The sequence below is a fragment of the Apteryx mantelli genome, chromosome 1 (genome assembly GCF_036417845.1).
Source record: "Apteryx mantelli isolate bAptMan1 chromosome 1, bAptMan1.hap1, whole genome shotgun sequence".
NCBI classification, from domain to species: domain Eukaryota; kingdom Metazoa; phylum Chordata; class Aves; order Apterygiformes; family Apterygidae; genus Apteryx; species Apteryx mantelli.
The window spans coordinates 75,050,416-75,076,996 of record NC_089978.1 but is presented as its reverse complement, the minus strand read 5'-3'; the positions used below and the strand labels follow the sequence as shown (position 1 = coordinate 75,076,996).

General features: G+C 41.4%; 1 protein-coding gene and 3 long non-coding RNA genes across 6 annotated transcripts in view; 2 read left to right on the top strand and 2 right to left on the bottom strand.

Moving 5' to 3' along the window:
- Positions 1 to 7,408, top strand: part of UPF3A (UPF3A regulator of nonsense mediated mRNA decay) — a 28,199-nt gene extending 20,791 nt beyond the window's left edge. The window contains exons 9-10 of one of the 3 annotated variants that reach the window (XM_067295401.1): positions 2,960 to 3,034; positions 6,280 to 7,408. In XM_067295401.1, the coding sequence (XP_067151502.1) occupies positions 2,960 to 3,034; positions 6,280 to 6,478 (274 nt within the window). In that variant the 3' untranslated portion in view covers positions 6,479 to 7,408. Of the gene's footprint in view, positions 1 to 2,959; positions 3,255 to 6,279 lie in introns of all 3 variants that reach the window. The other 2 variants (XM_067295386.1, XM_067295393.1) reach the window with 2 other exon arrangements.
- Positions 7,409 to 10,897: 3,489 nt separating this feature from the next.
- Positions 10,898 to 15,675, bottom strand: LOC106493990 (uncharacterized). The gene is made up of 3 exons (XR_010883986.1): positions 15,575 to 15,675; positions 12,050 to 12,222; positions 10,898 to 11,030 (listed from the first exon to the last, which is right to left on the bottom strand). It is a non-coding gene; the product is annotated as an uncharacterized lncRNA (long non-coding RNA).
- A 459-nt stretch (positions 15,676 to 16,134) lies between these two features.
- LOC136991883 (uncharacterized) lies at positions 16,135 to 25,326 on the bottom strand. The gene is made up of 3 exons (XR_010883989.1): positions 25,170 to 25,326; positions 16,658 to 16,772; positions 16,135 to 16,207 (listed from the first exon to the last, which is right to left on the bottom strand). It is a non-coding gene; the product is annotated as an uncharacterized lncRNA (long non-coding RNA).
- LOC136991879 (uncharacterized) overlaps positions 24,665 to 26,581 on the top strand; it is a 48,935-nt gene continuing 47,018 nt past the window's right edge. The window contains exon 1 of the long non-coding RNA XR_010883988.1: positions 24,665 to 24,799. This is a non-coding gene — a long non-coding RNA (uncharacterized lncRNA). The remainder of the gene's footprint in view (positions 24,800 to 26,581) is intronic.

Genomic DNA, 26,581 nt, shown 5'->3' with positions numbered 1-26,581 from the left:
GGCATGTATGTCTCATCACAAGCAGGACACTGGGCAGGATTCAGCCATATGATATGTAAGATATATGACTAAGAATTATATGGTGCTGAGGTAAATAATATTTTGTAATTCAGTAGAGGTTTTCAGTCAAGCTCTCAAAGTATTTTGCAGAGTGAAAGAGCTGAATCTGATATGTCATCTATATGCGTAACTTGTACATATTGACAAACTGAGTGTTTAAATAATTTACCTAAGGTATTATAATGTATTAGAGAAATTTGGGGATTGTTTTCTAGGAGACTTGCAGGCTACCTGCCTGCTCTGAGTAGTTTAAACATTACCCTTTTCCACATAGGGTCATGATTCTTACAAAGAGTATGCAGGAGCTGCAAATGTAACTCTACCATTTGGGTTTTTAGGCTATGTATTCTTTGGAGATGCAGAGCAAGATTTGTTCTCATAATGGCAAATAGAAAAGTAAAGAAAATTTGAACTCTGACTGGAATATAAAAACACTGAATATACTAATGGAGAAAGGGTTCACCAATAATATACCACATTTCTTATTCATCTTTTCTTTCTTTGACTAAAGATTTCAAACATGGGCTCAATGTTCCAGTGTGCTGAGTATGTCCTGAAAGGTGCTGAAAACTTCCATTTCCTATTCTCTGATGGAAATTGAAAATATTCAGCAACTCTTTTGTTGATGTTCTTCAACAAAAGAAACCCAGAACATTTTGCAGGGACAAGTTAGTTGTTTGCTAATAAGGCTTTTTATGTATTAATCCTTTGGTGGTGCCGTGTGACGTTTTCAGTATTGATCCTGTAAGTTTCATAAGGCATTAATGTAGATTTTCCAGGTGTAAAAGAGAATCCTTTTGGCTGTACAGGTACAGTAAATGTTACCTTGTCTTTCCAAGTGCTCATTTCATCATAATTGTTGGGGGGGGTTGTGATTAGATAGCAAGCTATGAGCTATTTCAGCTTAACTGAGAATCAGAGTTATAACTATTTTGTCACTGACTCAAAAATCAGTAATAAATTGTAACTTCCAGCTCTACATGTAGGGGCCTGGGTTGCCTGTTTGAAAACGTGTTTTAAAGCTCAGTAGCCATAGCTTTCTACCACGAATGAAAACCTCAGTACATGCATGAGTGTACATGGCCACATATGGATTTGAAATGATACCAAACACAAGTATGCTTCCATTTCCTTTCACTCCATTCATTTTCTGCTTTCTCTTTTCCTGTGTAACTTCCTTCTCTACTACTGATTTGTAACTATGTTTCTGCTTATCCCACCATTTTCATCTTTGCCTGCTTGTTCCCTAACACTGAATTTTAGAAAGCTGCTTCAACCACTCTTGAACTGGAGTTCATATCCCTCTGGCCTGCCTAACTCCAGGCACGTTCATTCCTGCATTCCTCACAGTAACAGGCAGAGCAGGAGATAGGCACCAGGCAGTGCTACAGCAGCAAATCTGGTTGTGTCTTTCTGGCTTTTTGAAAGGTCCTGCACATCTTGTGTGCTCCAGAGCCTTGCTAGGACTGGGAGTCTGTGTCTAGAATAGCATTTTAAATTTGACACAAAAAAACTTAAAGCCACTAACCCTTTAGGGGCTAACATAATTTTTTTTTATATATGTATATGTATATAAATATATGTGTGTGTGCATATGTATATATATGCCACAGGTATAATTGTGAGTGGTTCAGGTGCTGACTGCGGGGACTTTGCTTCCACTTGGGGAGTGTGTTATGCTGACACAGGCCCAGTCTTCCAAAATGCTGGACAATGTTATCTGCCATGCTGGTTTTTTTGCAGACCCCCAGCTTCTCCTGAGATGCAGCCCTTGTTTTGGCAGCCCTGCCAATCCCCAAGTTCACAGCAGAGGCTGGCAATTTTCATAATTTTATTATTTACAAGAAAAAAAGTGGTGTAGAAAGATATTTAAGTATTCATATTAAACCAGTGTAAATAACAAGCACATATTACTACTTGATTACTACACCATTAGAAAATCTCCAGCCTCTCCGATTTTGTCTGCTGATTCCCAAAATGTGAGCAGACTGTCAAAACCAACTTTCCTGTTTCAATTTTAACTAAGCCTATATACGCAATAAATAAAAAGAAACACACTGTATTTGCTCCTTTTAAAATTTAATCTGTTCTGTTATCTTTTTTCATTTGCAGTTTTTCTTTATGAGAGAAGCACCTGTTTCTTGAACAGGAACAATGAAGTGAATAGGAGAGCTGAGAATTTTATCAGCCTAGCAGCAAAGTGTTGCAAACTAATAGCCTAATTTATAATATAAACCCATTGCAGCATAACATAAATTAAGTACTGTGTTGTGATAAGGTAATGGTCTTTTAACTAAGTAAAATATGCAAAGATAGGCTACATTATATCGAGACATAATAATAAATAAAAGCCTGGAACAGAAATACTCATTTTCACAAATGCCTTCCACAGGTTGCAATGGCTGTGAATAATTTTTGTTAAATCAAGACCTAAGGCTTTACAAATTGAAACATGACACCTGCACAATTATTTTGAGCTCTGAATGTTCCCGTTCCCGGACTCATATACATGAGTCTGCTCAAGAACAGGTCATAAAGGTCTGGTCTTACAGCACGTGTTTAAGTGAGGAGCGTTCAGGAACTATTTATACGATTGCAGATAGGGATGAAAGTTGAAGAACAGGCCTTCCACAATAGTTGCCCAAAAAGCAAGTGCAAGATTTTGCTTGCACAGCTTTATTTGTTACTTTTTGAGCTGAATGCATAATCAAGAGCTGGATGTATATGGATGAGACATTCAACAAAATTGCACATAACCCCCTTTTAATGAAAAAAATAGCCTTATCATAGAATTGGTCTAAAGACTGTTGAAGTCAAAGGAAGGCTTTGTATTGTGTCCTTCAGGGTTTTGTTTTATGTTAATTGCTTGGATTTTCTTTCTTTTTATACATACTCATAGGTCACAGAATGATAGTGACAAGGAGCAAAGAGATTTGGAGAGAAGATTTCGAGAAAAAGAACCTGAAAGACAAAGGTATCGATTGGATGATGGCAGAAAGCATAGAGCTCACTATGAGTTTGACAAGTTTATGAGAAGGAATGAAGAAGAGCTGAAATGGGGGAAAGGATACAACCAAGACAGAGGAAAGAAAGGGAACCACAACTACAGCTTCACTGTGGAGACAGTAGACAAACTGGGTAAAGAGGACAAGTGTGATGACATGGCATCCAAAAAGGAGCGCATAAGAAATAAGGTTCTTTTATTCATTTAGGATAATCTTTCATTAGTAAAATATGCTTCAAGATCACAGGTTTTACTTTTGCAATCTCAGCGTAAAGATGCTTTTTCAAAGAAAGCTTTCTTTATTTGATTTTCAGTAAAACCCAGGCTTCTATTTATTGTTGTCAGAGGACAACAGCAGTTAAAATAAGGTCACAGGTCCCTGTTCGTTTATATTTACAAAATAGCATAATTTCTGCATAGCTTTCAATCCTAGCATTATTAGAACACTATTCTTGGAAGCCTTGTATTTTTTGAGTGTATTAAAATTGTTACACCTTGATCTGTAATGAAATTTAAAAACTGTGGCATGCTAGTCTTTTAAAAATGAATTTCCACTACCCAGCACATAAAGTAATTAGATTAAGAATTGGCCAGGCTTGCTCAACAGAGGAACTATAAAGACTTAAATAAATAGCTAATTCAGAAACCATTGTATTCAGAGGGTGTGAATGTGCAAGTTCTTCAGTATTGTACACTGTACCAGTTAGAAAAGGCTGTCATCTGTTTAGAACAAATTATCCTCAGAGTCAGTGTCAGGGAGAGTCAGGTGCAAAAACAGTGCAAGTGGGATAGCCTGTAGCAGGGTATGTAGACAGAGCCATCACTTATTGTCTCCCAGAAACATGGGCATCATTTTTCTCAGACTCTCTGTTTTCGTGGATGCACCAGTCTTTTCAGGAGATGGCTATTCTTGTCACCCTCATTCTCTCCATTCTCTTCCTAGATTTCCCACAAAAGATGACTGAAACACTGTTTTGTGTAGAAATTTATTCTGCATGTGAAACTTTTCTTTCAAACCAAGTTCCTGATCTGTGATGGGGGCTGAAGCTGACAATGAGTGAACTGGTCATGTGCGAAGTGACTCTATATGGAGTGTACACTGAGCAAGTCCAGGTGGACTCGCAGTGCATGTCATGTAAGTCACCTTGCACAAACACAGAAAGCCTGGCATGCCCAGCTTGCTGTTTATGCATAGATCAGCAGGGCTGTATGGGTGAGATTTATCTGCATATACACAATAGCTGCTCTCCACATACGCCAGCAGCTCAAGCTGTCAAACAATCAGAAAAATGGCTAGTTCAAAAACAGGAATATGGGAAAAGGAGTTTTTCTCATGCTTGTCATGCTGCACATGAGATCTGATAAAACATCTGCAACGTTGGAACTGGATGGTGTCTCTTAGGGCCTTTTTAAACTTAAGGTCATGCCTTAAGAAGCCTCCTCCTTTTATTTCCTCCCACCTCACTTCCAGTAGCTGGCTGAGCCTCTGCATTAGTCCACACTTTAAGTTCTAGATCTGTTCCCTAAACAAAATAAGCAATAGCAGTAAAGATTTTTGCAGTTTTGTGACTGTTTTTCTTAAAATATTTATCACATAGCTATGAGTTAGGGACTTAGTTTTCCAACTTGCCTATAGAATTAACAGTGTCAGCAGAAGTTTCTGGATGAAACAAGCTTCTTTCTGAACTATGCATGAATTAATTAGAAAATGGGAAATTTCCAGTGGAAGTAACAGTTATGCTGCCTTTCATGTGAGGTACAGTCTGTGATATAAAAAAAAATGATGGACTCTTTATCGTAGTGTTTCCAGTGGGCACTATTCATTAGAGGATCTAGGTTTATGTGGCTAGCATTCACTGGCTGTTTGTGATGAAGAAAGATGTATGTTATGCTGATGCATCTCCTACAACACTACAAAGCACTAACTAGAATGATTTAGTTGTATGGCCTGTTAGTGAATCTTGATATCTGGTCTAAAGAAATGGAGAATCAAGTGGGGCAAAAAAGACAAACTAAGATGAAGCAAGAAAGAAAGAGAGAAAAGGCCTGTTGGGGATAAAAAAAAAATGAAAGAATAAAAGATCAGATTAACTTCAAATTATGAAGACAGCCAGAAATTTTGTAGTTTGATATAGAACAATTTCAGTGCTGTGCCATTGACTTAAAATAGGCCATTAATTTTGTTTTCTAAACTTAACCTTTGATCAAAAAGCTTTGATTTTGGTGAATGAGTTGCTTCATGCTTTAAAAACTGATATTCATGAGAGTAAAAATAAATAGTCTGACTAGGAAAAGACTTCTTAGGCAGAATTTCTAAATAATATTTTTCATTCTCAAAATTTCAAGAATAAAAAGTGCACTCTAGAGATCATCTAGAGATCTAGAGATCATGAAACATCTCCATTTGCAAGTTCTAGGTGTCTTTTCCTTGTAAACTGGCTCTTTCTTCCATTATCTAATGATGAGATCAGCAAGTGTATGACTGGATCGCTCACAAGGCCTGTGTATGTTAAAATCGTACCTTGTTTATTATCAGTGTGTGAATCTCCTGCATTCATACACGATAGGAATATGGAAGACATGATGAAGCTGAGCTATAACTGCAATTTTATTTTGATATGTATAATTAAAATGTGTCTTCCATGTTTAAATTGTGTGAATCATTCATCACTTGAAGTAGCACATACTTGAAGTAGCACACATATCAATAAACAAAGTTCAGTTGAGGATAATTTTCTAGCTATTATCTGCTAAACTGTTCTCTGGCTTGTGTTTTCTTTTTATGCTTGTATTTATTGTTTGTCATTCATCTGCAGAGTTGCAAGTGCACAGGATGTTGTTCTTCCCAGTTGATGTTAGTGAAGGTAGCAACACTGTTCAGGGTTTTACCTGGGCGTGCACATAATATTGTGTTTGATAATTGTCTCTAATATTTCTCCTTCTTCGGATTAAATGTATCATGAAATCTTTAATGTTTACAGCTTTCTTAATTTATTTAAAATGCCTGGCTCCCAAGAATAGAGTTACAAACAAGACAAATATTAAGTACTCGGTCAATTTTCATTACACTTCATTTTTTCCCAGGTCTTATGAAAAGTAAAGCAATGTAACACAAAATCTACTTTCTTCAGAAACTCACATTAATGGCTTTAAAATCCCATGTATGTATCCCACACAGGTTTCTTAGAGGGTTAACCATATCTGCTTCCTTGTAGGATCGTCCAGCCATGCAGTTATACCAGCCAGGAGCTCGCATTCGAACGCATACGGGATCTACAAGTAAAACTTATGACTGCAGTGGGAAGTCCTTTGAAGATGCTCTTGATAAGAAGTATGAGGCAGATAATTCAGCTGGAGGTGGTTCTGAGAAGAGTGAAGATGCAGAATAAAACAAACTGGAGGAAAGACTTATGAATAGGGATGAACTTAAGATTTAACTTTGCCACAAAAATCCATAAACTGTTTCAGAACTCCACAGATTGCACCAATGAAATTATAATAACTGTCTCTTACTTTCTGTAAAATAAAGGAAACAGAGACTGGAGACATAAAGTATCTTACAGCAAAGGAACACAGTTGCTTTTTTACAAAAAGCAGAACAAACACTATTTACCTAATTTAAAAGCAGTCCAATATTTTGTTAGACTTACCTTGAAATAGAAAACTTAACAGTTTTAAAGGAGTACTTATAGAAGACTTTTCAGAAGCTATTTCACCTTTTCAAGTCTATTAAACTGAGAAGAGAAACGAAATGTAGATTTGTGTCAGTTTGAAATCTGAGGCACTTTACCTGTGTTCTGTGCATGACACGAACAACGCAGGACCCCTCCTGCAAACAGCAGCAGGCAGAGCCACCACAGGGAGTCGCAGCTGGACTTGGGGCGACTGGCCCTGGAGGAAGCTGCGGAGCCAGCGGTGTTTGCAGGATCAGGCCCACAGTTTGCACATTTGTGAGAAATGTCTGTTGGTATCTGTACTTCATTGTGTTTACGTTGTTTTTCAATTAACTATAGCATCAGATAAATGTGATTAAAGCTACAAGTATGTTTTTACAGTTTGTCATTTTCGGAGCCACTTTTGCCTTTTATGTTATAATAGATTCTTGTGCGTAAAACAGAAGAAAGCTAACGCAAACGTCAGCATTTAAACACTATATCCGGTTTTATTAAATTAGCTGATTTTTATGTTTTTGACACTGACTTTTAAAAAAAGCGGTTGTACAGTAATGACTTTTTGTATGTTAATGTTTCATATAAGTTGCAGTTGCAGGATTTGGAAAATGTATGATATGTGAAAGTTCTGGAATATAATTTGTTAAAAAAAATAAACATGCACCAATGGCAACTCCAACCTACCATTTTGTAGATCTAGGCCAAATTCTGCCCTCTGATGCAGAGATATATGTATATAGTTACCACTGGTTTCAAGGATAGCTGCGTATTTACTGAAGGGCAAAACATATTCATTTGTCTTTGATAGCTGAGAATTTCTCAGTTGCCTGAAACAGATCTGCTTTGTCAATGAAACTAAATAGTAAGATATTAATTTATTTTTTACATCCTCTTTGAACATTTTATTATTAAACATAACATCTACTTGTTCTAGACTGAAAAAATATTTATTGTATTTTCCCAGATATTAAACATTAAATGGAATAAAAGTAAAAAGATTTTGACTATGATTTTGAGATGTGATCTTCAGCAATTTTTTTATCTAGTACTCTAGAAAAATTAAGTAAGATGCTATGCTACTTGGTATTTTGCAGAGGCAGATAAAAATACAATTGACCGAAGATTTTAATGTCAAGCTATTTAAGAGAGAAGCCAACTAAAATTACTTCAAAGCAGAAAGATCCTTAGCTTAAATAAAACAGAATCATTTGGGTTTAGCTCCATCTATGTCAAGTTTATCCTGACTGCAAATAATGGATTTTGGGTTGGCTTATCTTTTGAGTCAGGGGACAGAGGTTGTGTAGTGGTAGTATGGGGTGGGTTTCTTGTAAATGAAAGGGACCTGCTTGGTTTGAGAGGAAGAAGACTTACCAGGAAAGTTCTCCTGCAGTACAGTCAGGCTGGGCAGAAATCTTTGCCAGATCAGGGTCTGCATAAGAGCAAATATTTCCAACCTATTCTATTGCCCAGGGAAAATTGGCAAAGCCTGGCAGACTGGAGGAGGCTTCTTGCTCATGAGAAAGACATGGAAAGCAAGTGATTCTGCACATGTTCACAGACTTTGTACCCTTGAGAGACAGTGAGGCAGGGCTTTGATTTACATATTCCCATTCAATGAGTACGCAGGACATATTCGTATTCAAACATGGGCCTCTACGTGAAGTGCTCTAATCAATGTCTGCACCATGGCCTCTGGCACTGAACCAAAACCCAAGGAGCAGGACGCAGTTACTCCTGCACTAAAGTCCTCCTGTGAGCTGTGAGGACAACGCTGCCATTCTAAGGAGCTAAAGACAAGGCCAGAGCTGTGGTAGCTGTTAAAGAGAGGCGGCCCGGATCTCCTCGTACATCCTTTCACACAGGAAGTGCAAAGCTTGGCCTCGGTCCATTTGATCCGTAACAATTCTGTGTTGCACATTCCCTGCACTTAGGGGGTTACAGGACATGCAAGGTGTCTCCCAGGATAGCAGGGGTTTTGAAGATTCCAACTGAACCTACGCAGAAACCTTCTTCTATCCTACTGGACATTTTGACCATGTCTCTGCCTAATGGCTTGGCTATGCCACTGAATGAGGAACTCTTAGAACAATCATCTTTGTTATTCAGCAGGTGTTGGCATCTATTCCGCCCTCATCCGAAAGAGCTGTCTGAAGGTCTCTAGACACCACCAGCAGGACTGGGGCATTTCTGTAGGCATGAAACAACTGTAACTACAGCAAGGCAGCAGCTGGAGCACTAGCATCCAGCCTTTTCTGGAAAACAGCTGCTATCACATCTGCATCTGCATTTGAGAAAGTTAAGCACCCCCTGAAAAAACACATCTCCGCAGCTTGCCATACAAATTACACCCACAGGCATATTGCCATGAAAATCAGTGAGGAGCCAAGATCTCAGGGTCTGTTCAGCAAGCAGACCAGAGGCAACAGCAGTGACCCAAGAGGAGAGTGCCATGCCTAGAAAAAAAGCAGGTTCAACAATTCCCTCCAAGGCAATGGCTTTCTACAAGCTGAAGAACTGATTACTGCAAGTTAACATCTAACAAAACTTGTAACAAAAGCGTTTCCATGGCCAGGGGAGTGCAGGATAAATGTTTAATAGCATGTACAGGCTGAAGACGCTGTGCTGAGAGCAGCAGGCTCCCTGCTGCGCCAGCCAGGAGCCTGGAAAGTGGTGACTGCTGCCCACAGCCTCGTTGCTAAACGCATCAACCCAAGAAGACATGAAATGCCTCCTGCTTTCGGAGAAAACACCCCTTGCACAGTTCAACATCAAAATCAGCACCCCTCCCTGAGTAACTGAGGAAGGTGTTGCCAGCTCTGTTACCAGCCGGGAGCAAGTAATGTAATGCAAGGGGAAGGAGCAGCTGCCTTCCTGGTGCCCCCGGTCTCAAACGAGAATGAAACTGCCTCAGAAAGTTCAGAAGAGGTTTCTTCAGCTCACTGTCCGCCTCTTTCAAATAATGCAGATTCAGTATGATCTGACACCAAGAATATACTCCATTTTATGTGTGTGTGTGTGTGTGTTGTTTGCAAGTTGCTGATAAATGTAACTTTTTGATTAAAGATCCAAGAAACAACTTTTTACAGCAAAAGAGGCAGAATACATTTCCAAGGCCATGTCCATATTTCTTCTGTGCATGGGCTCCCTTGAGGGCCTCCTTTCCTACAAGCGCTTCATGTGCTAGCCCCTTACTAGAACCATGAGAGCGCTGCCTTGCACACTGCTGTGGGGATGCAGAAGGGCCTGAGCCTGCCCCCTTCGCCAGGGGGGGCCAGGTGCAGGAGCCCCCATGCACTTCCACCAGATGACTTGAAGAGCGCAAGTATTTTTCCACACTTCTCTTTCTGATGACACAAACTCAATCAGACATGCAGCCCGTCCTTGTGCAAATTTGGCATGGCGTGAGAGCTTCATTTCCACAATAGTAACTTTGTTTTGCAAATTCAGCTTGGCTGTAAGTTGACACAGCTTCCCTGAGAAATGGGAATTGTGTCTAGTCACATCACAGCTGACTTTGTTGCCATCTGTTTTCTTGCTTTTAAAATATAATGCTCTAAATTTAATAAAAATCTTCACCAGCTTGAAAGCTTCATGCCACTTCTGCTGGCATGTTTCTTGACTTACTGAGACCTGAGGTCATCACCATTTTGGGGTATGGATGTCATCTTGTCTGTCAAACTGGGAGCAGGATCTAGTCTGCCATGAACTGTTGTTTTAGGGGAAACTGAAGTGGAACTTAAATATTCAGTAAATAATCTGCATTTGTGTGTGCAGCAGTTTTAATGAGAAGCTTACTCAGTTCCAAAACATCATTTCGATAAATTCAAATTCAGTTTTTAAATACATCCTGCTGCTTATTTCCATTTAAAAACAAATGTCTGTAAGTGTTTTCAGAGCCTCTTTGTGGGTCTATGAATTATGTCACTAAATCACAGAATGGTAGGTATAAATATGGTAGGGCAACATTCCTCTTCATTCTACATGTAATTTCTCTGTGAGCCTTTTCATCTGCAGTTAGACCTGACGGACCCACACAAAGATGTGACTTGTCAACAGGACAGAAAACACTGACTATGCACAAAATTATATTCATCACCAAAATCAAACATGCTTAAAAAAGGATAAAAATCTAAACCCACCTACATTTTCTTTTTCCATTAACCTGATATAACACAGACTGCTAAAAACCAGCTGGGTATATGACTTGCAAGTTGGTGGTGCTGTTTGAGTTGTAAATGATGAGAGGAAAAACTTCAGATTCTCGAGTAGTTGTTATTTATTTATAATTCTGGTTCCTTTTAAAAAAAAGAAAGTATGAAAAAAATGGGAAACCTACTGAGCTTTATCTAATAATTCCAAGCAACTTAAAAAAATGTGCTCTGTCTTCTCTGCATCTGCTAGGGTTTTTGATTGAAGTTCATTAAATTCTTGAAAACTGAGAATGTCATCATCGTCTTATCAAGAGCTTATTTATCTTTGAACAGTTTAACTCTCTCCCAAACATCTTCACTGCTGCATAACTAAAAAGTAAATATTTTCAAGACATACTTCATGATTTACAATTCATTAGGCCCTGTTCTGATCTCACTGAACACGTTCCATTTACATAACTCATTTACAACTATGTAAATACCATCAGAGATTCATTACTGTTACATAAACAAATATTGTAATATTCTGGTTAAAATTGACAAAAGCATAGGAGATATCTGACTGTAATTGTCAGGGCAGTGCTCTTTCTCTGTCGAATTCCAACATGCTTCCAGCTAGCAGACTCGATTAGGAAAATGAAATGCTCTTTGAAAGGGCAAGGACTAACTTCAGAGATAATAAATGCTGGTTCAAAGATGACCTTTTGTCTCATGCTCAAGTCAGGATCTGCAACTGCCCCCCAGCACGTGAGGGGAGCAGGGGATATAAAAAGATGCAATCCTGGGAAACTCTTTTTGCCTTTTAAAAATGTTTAGATATTTTAATTTCAAATATGAATGTTCTGAAAAACTTCTGTAGGAATTTTCTTCTTGGTTATTAGGACCTCACTTGTCAGCTCTTGTGAACAGAGAAATAAATGTAACACTAGAAAGATTCAACTGGACAAGCAGAGGGCTTGGATTACCCAAAGCATGAATGACCTGATCTGTTACTGCTGATCTGTAATCCAGGTCTCTGTTTTGTACTAGTTTCTATCTCTGGTTACTACTGAAGTATTGGTGGCTCTACTAAATAAGATGGAAAAGTTCCACCTCACATTGTTTCTTACAGTGAACTTGAAGGAAGATAGGTATTGATACCTGAGCAGTATTTATGACATTACCTGCTGGAACTTCTTGCATGTTTTTGACAGCTGTCGAAAGTCATCAGCATCTAGAAATGACAGTATGTGTATAATCACATTCTCAGGCATTCGGACTAGGAAATCATAACGCCCCTGACATAAGTTAACTGTGTACTCCAGCATGTTGTTGCCAAAGATATTCTGCACTTGCTCTGTGGAATAAGAAAAGAAAAAGGGAGAGAAAAATAAATACAAAAAAATCCACACATAATCTGATTATTTTAAAGCATGATTATGAAAGTAATAACATTGGGCTAGGAATATGCGAATACTTTGATGTCAGGAGGAAAAAGGGTGGGAGACAAAATTAAGATGAGATAATAGATTGGGCAATTTCTACATACATTGATGAGGAAGAAGCAGCATGATTTGGTGTTAGTCTAGATGCTGGCTGTAACTAGAATTGCAGAGAGTTTGGGAATGACTGTGATACAAACTGCATATGTAGCTTTGACACACAGGCTGGAAGGAGAGCAACTGTCTGGACTGGTTATGCTGGGGACCCTACAGTTCCCACACACATCCTTCAAGTAGCCCTAAGACAGCCTTGCAAAAAGGACCTGCAACCACAAAAGCCTTTGAATATAGGAGACATATAATTTCATTTCTTTTTATAACTTGCACATTGTTTGAGAAAGAACATGGGTTAATGAATAACCTGACTATTGTGGAATTCTGAAATAAATGCAATATTGGGGGGCTGGTGGGAGGAAAGAGCTCAAAGTCCCCGTTCTGCCACATTCCCAGCTGATGATGGGGCAATTTTCAGAGGGCAATGCAGGAGCAAACATAAAGCTGAAGGCTCAAAGAGAGAGTTCAAAAGAACCATGAGCAGCAGCCCAGCAGCAAGCGCCAGGGCTGGTTTCAGTGATGCTGGGAAGGCTCTCCTGAGTCCTGGGTGAAATCCTGCTGTGAATTAGGGAGAGATGGTATTAGGGATTAAATGTCTTAACAGCATCTAACTGCCTCCTGTATGAATTGAAGGAGGACAATAAAGTTTACAGCAATAAAATGCAGCCAGCATGCTCAATATTGATGATTTATAGACACAAATGACAATGTTAAAATCAGCCTTGACACTGAGCCTATTTTGATGTGGAAGATCTTATAGTTTCTCACTTGCTGTTATTTGGAATAGCTTGGCCATCTTCTGGCTACACTTTTTGTAGGTAACATATCCAAACATGTGCTACAGAGGATAGGGCAGGAACTGGCTTATCAAACTGATCTTCCAAACCAATTCAAGATGTCCAGTTTGAAACCTGAGTGAAGACAGGAACTTAGTCATCGGGAACAGATGTGGGAGCCAAAACTGCCTTAACCAAACCAACACTTCCCAAGTGGCTTTGTCTAGACTTATTTTTCTAGAAATGACTGCATTATGGGATAAACTAGGGAACTGAATAAGTATCACCTTGAGCTGAAACTTAGGACTCTCACCGCCATAAAGCAAAATCTCTGACATCTCTTATTCACTGTTAAACAGACACAGGCACTGCTAACAGGTAATCTGTTATACTGATAGGTAATCTGATAGATGTGGTGCACCAGACTCTTTAATTCTGTAAACTTTGTTTGCTAATGTAAATACAGCTTTGTATGCTTTGTGTGCTGCTCCAGCCTCTGGTAAGTTGTTGACAATGGAGCGGCACTCACAGAGCACAAGCCCTCCATCCCATTTCGCTTTTGCAGGGACTTCCAAAGGCCCTGAGGGGTATGTGGGCAGCTATCATTTTCTGTGGTGTAAGGGGAGAGAAGGGAATTGCAATGCAAATACTTCCCCCCCCCCAACTTGTCACAGCATCCTGGGAGGGATAAGTGTACTTGAGGGATCTGTTGTCTCAAGACTGCACTTTCCTAAGGTACAACCTGTTCTCAGCTGTGCTCATGGTCACCCTCCTGGCAGTATCACATAAATTCTTGCTGTGATATTGCCCAGGAGATCCAGGCAAGATTTCGCTTTTGATTTGAAGCTCATTGTTCAAAGCAGAACAGAACAGAACAGAAAATCTAAGGTGCACTCAGTGCTGCATTGCCTTGTGTCGCAGACGTGCGGAGTACCACAGTGTGGGCTCGCTTGCTCTCATCCACGTGGGTGATCAGGGAGATCTCAACTCCCAGTTCTGGCTCTGGACCCAGTGCACAGGTTCCTTGACCCTCTGCAGTGTAAAGATATGAATGTGTTGTCCTTGGTCAATCCATTTGCACAGCCCAAATTGTATTTTTCTTGCCCTTTTACTGCATAATAACTACATGATAAACATTCCACTGTTGTTAGGAGAAGAGCGAGGTCGTAAGAAAGAGCTGGAGGACAGGGAGACGTGAGAAGCTCATCGGGGGCCTTTGCCCTTTGGTTTGGGAGCTGCTCTCAAGAGCAGGCCCGTGCCAGGGTCCTTGCCCAAGCTGTGCCTTGCGCAGGCTGTGCACCTCCCCGAGCCAGACCCGCTGGCTTGACCTCCTCGCCTGACCTGGGACCTGCTCGTCACGACAGACCTGCTGGCACCCACGGCTCCTGGCTCCCCTTCCCTCGAGAAGCAGCCAGCTCCTGCTGCTCCTGCAATTGCTAATAAAGATAGAGAACTCACTTTCCTGACAGTAATTTTAGTTTAATTAAGAGTTGGGCATTCTACCTCCCCTCCACTGAAAAGTTACAATTCAAGATGATCTATCAAAATGAAATTAAATACTAAAGAGAGATAATGTAGTCCTCAATGGAGGGCAAACTTCCAAAATAATTAAAAAAGGAATATAAAATGTGACTGGCTTAGGAATGTCAGATGAAAAATACAAATACTTCTCTAGCTAAATAAACTCAGTGTTGGTTCCTTAATTTATAACACTATCCCACAATGCAAACATTAAAGATGACAGTGTATTGAAAACTTTTAAGGTCCTTATTCAAATGTCAAACACCTAAGAAGAAAACACTTTGAAATGTATTACATAGGGTACAAACGCTTTCAATGGGTATTTAAGACATACTTTAAACGACTCATGATTTATCCATAGCTACAGTATTGTATTGGGTAACAGGTTTACTGCTCTATTCATTACCACCACTACCGTATAAAAAGAACAAAAAAGCAATTCTACAAAGTAACTTAGACGCCTAAAAGAAGGAATGAAATGAAATAAAATAGCTTCCTTGTATTATACTCCATGTCTTCTAATTGATCTCTGTTGTCGAGATTTTCACCAAAAGAGAAAATTCACAGGCGAATATGCATAATTTTAATATTTTTCTTAGACAAGAAGAATAATCTGGAACTGCAAACTATATGCAAGCATCTCTCACACTAATATTAACTGATGAGGGAGACTCACAAAAGTTTAGCATGATTTCAGAAATGAGCTATGGATTTAGGGAACAAACTTCCTTAACAAGTTAGAAAAAAAAGCTTGACTGTTCAATACAAAAGTAAGAGGGTTCATAGGACTTATTTAATAGGGCTGACACAACTTCTCTCACATTATTTATCTTCTGTTTGCTAATGCAATACTTGCTCTGTAACTGCTCATCCAGGAAAAATTTCTTATGGGATTTCTTCACCTCATTTGGGGAAACCTTTTCTTGATCACGTCAAAAGGAAATCTTTCAAGTCCTCCAGATCACCTGCAGAAATCAACAGCAAGCAGAAAGAATATGAAATAAGTTAACTTAGTTTGGCCAAGAACAAATGTGGTAAATGGGGTACACCTAATTTACTGGGAGTTTTAAAACATTTGATTCAGTGCTAAATGGAAATTATTAGATAAACTATAGATGCTGAAGATTAAAACAAGAACTGTGATGCAGTAAAAGAACTGGCAAATGGGAGAAAGACAAAAAACTTAGGATGAAAGGAGAAACACCATGGAGACAGGTTATTAGCTGATTTTGGATTGATAGAATGACTGAGGCAGGAGTCAGCTAACGACACTTGGAGTAATAAACCCAGCATAAAATGGAAGTACCATGCTTAGAGACAACTAGCAAGAGGGCTCTTAACCGAAGTCTTAGATGGAAAAGGCAGACTGGTTTTTACGTTAGCCAGGGGAAAATTACAAGACTCAACATGATGTGGTTCTGGAGAAGCTGGACACCATTCTGGAGTGTGTCAGGCATGGCAGGTCCTGGAGACCCAAGGGAAGCCTTCCCTTGTAAGAAGGAGAGAGAGAGAGGTTTTTTGTGGGGGTATTGTTCAATGATGCACTGTTGTTCAAACTAGAAAAGCAAAGGTGCAAAAAGGACCTTTAAACAACAGCAGAACAGAGGTATCATAAAACTTCATTCTCAAAAAAGAAACGTAAATTTATGCTTTCTCTGAAGAATTGTTTCACCTTCAGAATCTTGCTCAGCATGCAGTAAAAAGCAATCAATATAAATTACAGGATTTAAATTATTCTACTTTTCAAAATATCTTTTGGCATTCCTATGAAGTCAAAGCTGTTTGACAGCTTTCCAGGCTGTTGTGCAGAGTTTCAACACCAACAGAGATTTTAATTTCCAGAAGCATAGCAATGCAATATAGTATTTTAGCTTGCTGATGCCAGCATCAGTGAATGCTAGAGAATACATCCATGTCTGGGCTTATCCTGCGTCCTTACCTCTGAGCTGCTGACAGTGAAGTGGTGGAAGTCCTTGCTGGGGGCAGGAGACTGGCAGTGGAGTTCGTGAAGGGTCTCATGCAGAAGGGACACCATGATGCTTGTTCCTCCTAACCTGTGAACAGCAAAACTAGCCCCCATTTACCAAGACTGTTTGTATGGACTCCGTGCTCCAACTCAGCTTATTCCCCATGGTCTTATAACAATGACAATGTCTATGTACCTGTGCCAACCTGCTTAACGGGAAGGATTAAGTGTCAAAACCTTCTTGCAGGTGCACAATGCTTTCAGAAGAGTTGTGGCTAGGCTACAGTCACAGCTATAACCTCAGTGTAGCACAGTTATACCCAAGGTAAATTTTGTGGTTATCCTACAGTGACTTCTGGGCTAATATGGCTAGATGGCTCCCTGTGCCAGCCTGCCGGTTAACACCATAGTGACTGCTGCAAAGACCTGCTCCAAAGTGCTCTGCTGAAGATAAAGATGGAAATTGTCCACAAAGTTACTTTATTTTGTATAGCATGGTTGGCTTGTGTTTTTGTCAGATTTCTCTAGTTGTTGAGGGTCGTCAGAAATAAAATCCTCTAGACTAATATCAAGATTTTGAAAGCGGGGGAAGGGAGAAAAATGAAAACCAGGAATGCTTCTTAATATGACAAAATGATCTGATTTTTATGCAGATGAATAAGGCCTTGATCCTCCAGCCAGGTGAACTTAAGTACCAGTGTCTGCTCATCCCAGGCCTCTAGTTTACAGAGCTTAGTCAGGGCCTGCTTATTCAAGCAGAGGTTTCTGCCTACAGAATGCTTTTAGAGAAAGGGAATGTCATTCAGTTAATTCAATTTCTAATAGCTAACAAAAAAAGAAGGTACAGTGTGTCTAGTACTGGGAGCTCAAGGGTCTGAACTGAGAGGCGCAGCCAGACAAGGCCTGTGGAGTCTCCTTCATTCAAAGTTCACTGCCCAGGTGGGAAATCCTGATGCTTGAAGGTGACTGAGCTCCCTACTCTGGTGCTGCTTCCCCTTTGACCTTCCAGTCCTGGCACGACGTGCTTTCTTGTATAGCAAGTAGGTGTATACTATTTTATATTGGTTGTATGCCAAAAGATCCCTTTTTTAGAGATGGATTGCTGCTGGGAATATACAAAGGAGATTTATGAGAGGAAAAAAGCTTGCTCCAAAATGCCACGTGGGGGAAAGATACACATAAGAAGTTTTAAACAGGTATTTCCAAATTCACAGGAGTTTTTGCGTGCTAGCTTATTTTATTTTTATAGCTCATTTTCTAAATTTTCTGTAATGTAGTCTAAAGAGTGACAAAAATATCGTTACTCAAATTAAGAATTATGTTTGTTTATTATGGAAACTTATTCTGATCCAGGTATTTAAGGAGATGGCTGTAAGTTGCAGTATTTTCTTGACTGAAGGCATTGTACGAAGCTCCATGTGACAAATGACTTCTCTGAATTTTACTGACGGAAAACATGATGGTTTAAATATGTTTCTAAGAGATCAATATGAAACTGAGTTCTACTGAACTCCTTTCCAAGGCTAAGGCAGCTCTGCGTAGCGCTCTGCATGGTTTATGGTATCCAGGGGTGAATCAAAACTCCCTTAGAAACCTTTCATAAAAGACAAATTTCTGAATGTTTGTATTAAATATGCTTTCCAAAGCTGATTGAGAATTCACCAGAACAATCATTCTTAGAAGAATTATTTTTACACTCAGCTATAGTGCAATGAGGTTAATTTAATGGGCAAAAAGTCTTTTACTTCTCTTATACATTAATTTTGATCTCAGAGGTTTCAGCTATTATAAAATGGCATAACTCGAATGAAATGCAATTTGTCACTGTACTAACAGAACCAGTCATTTGCAAAAATGACTTAACAGTTGGGAACATGGCCAGCAGGCAAACATATTTGCATAGCAACATAAAATAGCCAGACAACTATATAAAGCAGGAAGCATGGTCAAAATTATTCTAAATAGTCCTAGAAAGGTTAGGTTTGTGCACGTGTCAGTGAAGGAGAAATGAATAAAGTGAGATACCTTTACTTCCTTGACTATTGGTTTGGGGTTTGGGCAAAACTAATAAGAATAAAAAAGGAATAAGCATTATTTTGAGAGTCCTTTGCTTACCGAATTAATCCAGGTCAGATACTGAATTGAATTTTTAATATGCTCTCTCTAAAATATATTGGTCTTGAAGATTTTCACCATTTCCATGCTGTGAATTTGGATGTCAGATATGATTTTGCTTTCTTTATTGTCTATTATTAATGAGACCTATTAGTCAGGTAAACACTTTGCAAAGACACAGCAGCCTAGTTTAAAGTATTCATAACTTTCTTTCAAGATAACCTGAACCACAAAAATAGCTTAACTCTGCTGTCTATAGCCTGTCTAGAGAATGTAACACCAGTAGTTTCTGTAAAAAGCAGCAAAAGAGAAATGAATGAACTAAACATGGATCTCGGCTCCACCAGGCACGCACTAACCTGCTGTTCTATTCCTATGACAGAAAAGGACTCAGCAAACCCTGCACAGCCTGAATTTAAGGAACAGGGGGCATCCAGCACCTGGCGTTGGTGGTATGAGTTCAACAGGCATCGTGCTGAGAATAATGCTGAGGATCTTTAAAACACAGAAATCAGCTTGTGCCAGGGCTGTAGAAGTACTGATGACAGCTGACATACAGCATTTCTGACAATCTTCCTTCCTCACCATGCGAAGAGTTAGCCACTGAGGTTTTGTGCCAGGCTGGTGTGAATTTCCAAAGCTGTTTTTGACAGTCAAGCACTAGAGGGCGGCGATTACTAGCATTTTAGCAACTAAGGACAGAAAATGGCAATAGGAGATCAGACCAGGGTGCATCTAATCTCCTCTCTGACAAGCGACATCAGATGGCTAAGGCTGAGCAGGACAAGCATAAGGCAAAATTTCCCATTCTTTTAGATTACAGCAATTTCCGGTTCAGAGACTTCCTGAAACAAGGTAGTATATTTGTATTTAATAGCACCTTGATTCATTATTTTGCATGAATTAACATAATCACTTTTAGTATTTGAAGAAAATTCTAGCAATTGTAACATCCTGTTGCAAAGGGTCTTCTTAAATGGTGTGTGAAAATAGCCACCCTCTTTTGTTTTGACCAGTTAGCCTCCTGCTCATTCACTTGATGTCCCCTTGTTCTTACACTGGAAGAAAGAGTAGTCACTGTGTCTTCTTCCCTGTTACCAGTTACCAGTGTGCCAGTTACTCCATGTCTCAGTCAACTGTTTTCCAAACTGAAGAGTTCAGGCCTGCCAATTTATTCCTTGTATGGAAACTGTATCTGTATCTCTGACCACCCTTGCTGCCCTTCTCTGCGCAACTTTCTCACTACTACTGCTATTAAATCCTGTCTCAGATGGGGGAGCTGGAGTCACATATGATATTACATGGCTTACCACACATTTACAAGAAACATAATGACAGTCTCTATTTTGTTCCCTACTCCTTCCCTAAAATGTACACACATCCAATTTGCTTTTTGACTAATTCTGAGCACTCAGCTGACATTTTCATAGAAGCATCCACTAAAATTCTAAGTTATTATTCCTGAAGAGGATCACTGTATCAAAACCCAATGTTAAAGCTAGGACTAATTTTTCCTATCTACACTGGACTTCATCTGTGATTTTATCATTCGCTCAGTATCATGATGCCATCCTACAACTCTTCAAACTGGCTTTCATTTGTACTGCCCTGAATAATTTAATGCTGTCAACAAACTTTGTCATCTCACTATCCATCCCCTGTTCCAAATCATTTAGGAACATAGTGCATTCAGAAATAGTCCATTGAATAGTCCATTGAATAGTCCATTTCAGAAAACTGGCCATTTATTCCTCATTAAACTCTTTTTTTTAGGTATCTTTGTGAGGACTTTCCCTATTATCTTATACCAACTTAGCTTCTTTAATAAGCCTTTGATGAGAGACCTTATTCAATATAATTTGTAAACCTAAGTGGACTATCTAACTGAATCTCTCTTTTTCATCTGCTTTCTGATTCCTTCACAGATATCTATCTTCCTTTTACAAAAGATATATTGACTCTTTCCTGTTATCCCACTCATGCCTGTACTTTTATTCTCCATTATAGTTTTTTATTAATCTGCTTGGTAGATGTCCACATCAGATTATTGTTCTGAAATCTCCTAGACCCCAGTGGAATTCTTTCTCAAAATTGGTGTCAGACAATCTAGCTGGCATTTTCCTGATTCCAGATTAACTTTTAACTTACAGATCACACCACCCAGTTAATATTTCAGCTATTTCAGTCTTTTTTTAAAGTTCTTGAGTGAGTATGATCTGGTTCTGGCAATTTGTTGCTTTTTGTTGATACATTCCACAGCCTTTTCTATTGACACTTGAACTGGAAACCGATCTTTCAAAGACGGTCCTTCAAAAGTGCTTCCTTAAGCTCCTCATGGGAATAAAGATGCAAAAAATATATATATATTTTTGACTATGACCTTACTTTTTCTAGTTGCTTCCAAACTATTTATTGGCCATACTCTGTGACAGGCTTCCTACTACTGATGATATTAGAAAAGGATTTTCTTTCTTTTTTTTTTTATGTTGTTTCTCAGAAACCTTTTTTGGCTTAATCTTTCTATCCAAAATAAATTTGTGCCATATTACATTAGCATGTACACACTTAGTAGTTGATATGCTGAATATTGTTTATATTATCTGTATACATTGCCCATATGGAAGCCTATAAACAGATGTGTCATCAGAATGTTACATTTGTATTTATGAAAGCTATGACAAAATTAGTTCAAAACTGCTCAAAACAAGTTATAGTAAGAACCAGAAAACAGTTGAAATTTCTTGAAAAGACAATATCTTTGATGCTGAACCACAAATCAGTGGAGGCTAGGGGAGTATTTTGGATAAGTATCACAATATTCTTACTCTGTTCATTTACTTCCCTGTAACCATTCACTATTTGCCACTGTTGCAGAGTTCTTATGATAGGTTTTTGTAAAATGAAATCTATCTAAGAAGAATGGAGAAAAGGAATCATCAAAAAATTATGAAAGAAAAAGGACATGAGTTGTGACAGTAACAACTACTGTTCTGTGGAGATTCTTTTGAAATGGTAATATTTTTGTAGCATATGAGAGTATTGAATGAATCAATGAAAGGCAGCTACAGCCTGCCCTTGATTTTATTACGTTTCAGAAGGACTTCAACAGTATTAACAGAAATACTACAAATTTACAGAACCCTTCTGAAAACACCCAGAACCTTTAGATATGCTAAACGTACTGCAATCTCCAGTCAGGAGTTAACTGACCAGCCTGATGTTCCTCTGTCATGCTGTTTACCCCACTACTGATTTTGTTATGCAATGAACCTTCATTCAGTTCCTCAAATTACAGTTTAAGCCCAGAGATCTGACCTTGCTGATGATATCTGCCCCCAAGATACATTGGCCAAAATATACAGCAAAAGACTGATTATTTATTTAGAAGTGCCAAACAAAGGTCTCATAGTCAGGAGATAAAAAACAAAGGCAGTAAAAATGAATACAGCCTTAGATAATCCTACTGTTTTAGGACCACTGAGACCTGCAGATAAGTTTAATTTCTGGCAGGATCTTTCTTGCCTCATCTGGTACCTACCTGCACCTATGATATAATAACTTGAGCAGGCTGGGGAAGTGATTTTTTTAGAATATGTAAGCCTAACGATAACAGCATCAATGCCAAATTGAATCTATAGTAACAATGCACTAAATTATTCCTGATGGGAGTCATGGGAGTATAAGATTATCTAACAGGAGTTTTAGCTGTGGCTACCTGAACTAAGGATTTACGTTAAAATGTCAGCCAAAATAAATAACACTGAGGTCTTGGAAAAGGCAGACCTGAACACAGCTACACAACTAATACAAAGGAGAAAGCTGACTTGTCTTGGCCAGGTTTTGAGAGGGCCAACCATCTACCTCTGCTTTAGTAACGTCGTAACGAATGAAAGTTCGACACAAAAGGACCCTTCCTATCATTATAATGACTGCAGTAAAAACCATAGACACTGAACACGCACAGCGAACAGGTCCAGCATAGTCCACCATGGTCCAGTACTGGTGGTAAACATTTACCTGATGGTCTGAAAAGTGTATTGTATTGCATTGTACAAATTGTATTTGTATTGACAAAGGATTCATGACCTTTCTGGATAAAACACAAGTAATTTTTCAAGTGACCCTGAAAATGGTTAATAGGGATTGACAACTAGAAGCAACCATTTATAATCTAGGAAGAAATCTCTTGGGAGATGTTGGATCAGAGAAAGCCCATAAAGACATGTTAGTATATTAAAAGAAGTCATATCAAACACACATTAAGCAAGTTAATTTAGAAAAAGCCTCTTCTGTTGTAAGCTGTAAATTAGTTTACCTGATTTTACATCTTTAGCCTATATAAAGGAAAGGACTGGGGTTGCACTGGGGTTTCTGCCTGACCTCCAGTGACCAACCCAGAAGGAGCAGGTCTCCCGTGCCATATTCACGTGCCCTGTGGAGAGGTCTCAGATACCCACGGGCACTTCAAACAGCACTCAGTGTCTATGTTTAGGCAACTGAACTGAGCCCGTCATCCATATGGTCAGTAAAGCCTAGAAGCTATGCAGATCACCCTGAAGTAGGTACCTGCACTCAATCAGCTGAATAGCTTGCTAGATCTCCACTGATGATCATGGGACTTTAGACAATGTAAACACCTAGATAAGGTATCTTAATCTAAAGCTGAACCCTATCCCAGGACGCGGTTCAGAGGAACAGCCGCGTTAGTTATGCTTGGAGAAAGGGCGATTCTTGTGTTTTGTCTCTTCTCCTTTCACACAGTGTTTCCCACTCTGGGTGTCTCCCCGCCTCCCCCTCCTTGAGTGCGACAAAGACACCAAGTTTTTGACGTTGGTCTGTGGTGCCCAGCGGGGCTTTCTCGCACAGACTGCCTTGATGGCAAAGCTGGTACCTTCCCGAGCCGCTCTCTCGTGAAGCAATGAACTGTGCGGAGAGCGCACGGATCTGCATGCCCGAAGGGAAACCGCTTAAAACACGCCTAAAATAGAGCGGTGCTTTCCACAGAGCTGGGGACTCGCGGCTTCGCCTCTCGCAAGAAAGCAGCCTGTTACGTCCCAGGCGCCAGGGGCCCGGTCCCGACGCAGAAACCCCTTCGCTGAGCGTTAACGGACGACTCCGCTCTTCCGCGGGCATCCGCCGGTGCCCGTGGAGATGAAGGGGGCAAAGCCAGCCTCGGAGGCACCCCTGGACTGCCAGCCCGGCGCAACCACCGGGATTTACCCCGAAAACGGGAGCCAGGCGTGCCGCCGCGCCCCGAGGGGGTGCTTACTTCCCTCCCTCCCTCACCCCTAGGGACAGCCCGTCCCCAAATCCGCCGCCCCGCTCCCGGGCGCCGCGGGGCCTAACGATGCGCCGCCGCAGGAAGCCGCCGCCGCCTCCTCCCTCCCCAGCCGCCTCCCAACGGCCGAGGCGGCGGCGCTCCCCACCCCCGCAGCGCCCCCTGCCAGCGGGGCGGCGCCGTGGGGGGCGGGGGGGAGGGGGAGCTGCCGCCGCGCCCCTCCTCCACCTCCTCCTCCTCCCCGTCGCGCGTAGCGGCAGCCACACGTGACCAGCCCCGCGCGCCGCGCTCTCAACGGGCTTGGCGGGGGCGCGCGCCGCCGCGCGCGCACCCCCGATCCCCTCCCGCAGCGCGCGTGCTCCCGGCAGGGAGAGGGAGGGGCGGGGCGGGGCCGCGCCGAGCGGCGGCGCTTCCGGTTGGGCAGCGGGAGAGCGGGCGGGCCTGAGGGAGCGATAAAGCGGCCGCTATTTGGTGGCGCGCCTCCCCTCGGAGCCCCCCCTTTCCCTTTCCCCTCCCCCTCCCCTCCCTTCCCCCTTCTCCCTTCTCCTCGCCTCCCCCCCTCCCCCCCCTCCTCCTCCCCGCCCCGCCGCGCGGCCCGAGTCCGCCAGCGCTCCCAGCCCGGCCTGCCGCCGTCACCGCCATTGGAGGGGGAGCGCCGAGGGGGTGCGCCGAGCCCCTCCCCCGGCCCGGCGCCCGGCGGCCATCGAGGAGGTGCCTCAACGGTGAGTGCGGGCCGGGGCGGAGGGGGGGGGGTCCCCTCTCCCCACCGCCCCCGCCACAAGCGTACGCATACACCGGCCGGCCGGGGCCTGGCGAACCCTGCTCCCCTCCCCCTGGGCACCGGGCCTGGGCCTTCCCCTCGTCCGGCCCCCGCCGGGGCGGGCGCGGGGGCGTCGCGGGGGGTGGGCTGGGGGAGCGGGCGGCCGGGGCGGCCGTTGCGCGGGGGGCGCGCGAGGGGGCTGCGCTTGCGGGCGGCGGTTGGTGCCGGCGCTGGGTGTGTGGCGCGGGGGAACAAAACAGGCGAGGCGTAAGTGGCGGCTCCGTGCGTGGGGAGGGAGGGAAGGAGGGAGCGGAGGTGGCTGGGGAAAATACCTGGAGCTCGGCGGTACGGGAATGAATGGGCGAGTTGCGTGACTCCCTGCCGGTAAGAGCTGCCCGGGCGAGGGAATCGGTAGCCTCTGAAGCCGCAAGCGGCAGCGCCGGGAGGGCCGGGGAGGAGGGAGAAGCTGACTTCTCCGGGAAATGCTCTCCCCAAGCCCCCCGAGAGGAAAGTTAAAGAAGCGGAAAGAGCGGAAAGAAAGGTGAAGCACGTTGTGAACTCTGCTTTCCTCACGGTGAAATGTTGCAAGAAGCCTTGGGGGGAAAAAAAATAGTTTTTTACGGGACATTGCTGTTACCGGACTGTCCATTTCATTCGTGACAGAAGTAACTGCGGGAGATTGTATCATCCCGTGAGATCAGTGAGAGGGATGCAAACTAAACGGTCAAAAAATGTCACTCGATTGCATCCTTACATTATTAGGGAGGGCTGAAGCAAGTCTAACGGTGGTGGCGTTTTAGAGCTGATTTCTGAAATAAAGGAGGCTCATTTGCATTATGTGCACTTTTTGTAGCCCAGGGAAGGGCTGGCAGCAGTAGCCTGTAGTAGCTGGTGCAGGTGTTATGAGGATTTGATACTTGAGACTGTGCAGAGTGGAGTTGCATTAGTTGATGAGATAAGATAACAATTCAGCACTCTTAAAGTAAGAGGGGTAGCTGGAAGCTTGACTTATAGTGAGGTTTTTTTTAAGTTGAGAATATCTAAACTTTGGATTCCATTTTTCTTTTCAATAAGCTATCTTTGAACCTAATTTGCTTGAAGCTGGTTTGCTTTCAGAATAATTTAAATAGAGTTCTTAGCCTGATGTCACCAATAAAATTAATTGATATAGTATTAACTCATAGTTCATGACTAGATTGTGTACTATGGTTGGTCCAGTAGCTTTTTATTAGCTCAAGTTCAACACTGCAGAAATATGGTTTCCAGAGCCATTTTGGGAAGCTGTCTATGTACTATTGTGAAGTTAGAAAGCCCCATCAGAAGTACATAGACATAATTTTTCTACCCTGAACCTGACATAGATATGTTGACATTACTTCGTAGTGTAAACCATTGTTATATCTTGTATTAAAAACTGATCTTGCTGTGTGGATTTGTCATTCTCTTAGCGAAGATGGAAATCTTGCAGGATAGCTGAACTGCTGTGTCCTTCATGTTTCTAAGTCATCTACATCTGGGCCAAGTATTGTCACTGTTCAACTTTCCTCTGACTTGAATCTTTCCTGGAAACATGGAAATGCATAAAACAGCTGTCTCATGCCTGAATCTAGTGCCCAACATTTCCTCATAGTACATCTTGCAGTCTCAGTTACTGGTTAGGTCAAAGGTTTTGTAGCTTTTTTAGGCATGTAATTTTAAAGACATGGTTCAACAGTCCCTGCTGATGGAAGTTTGCACATATAGG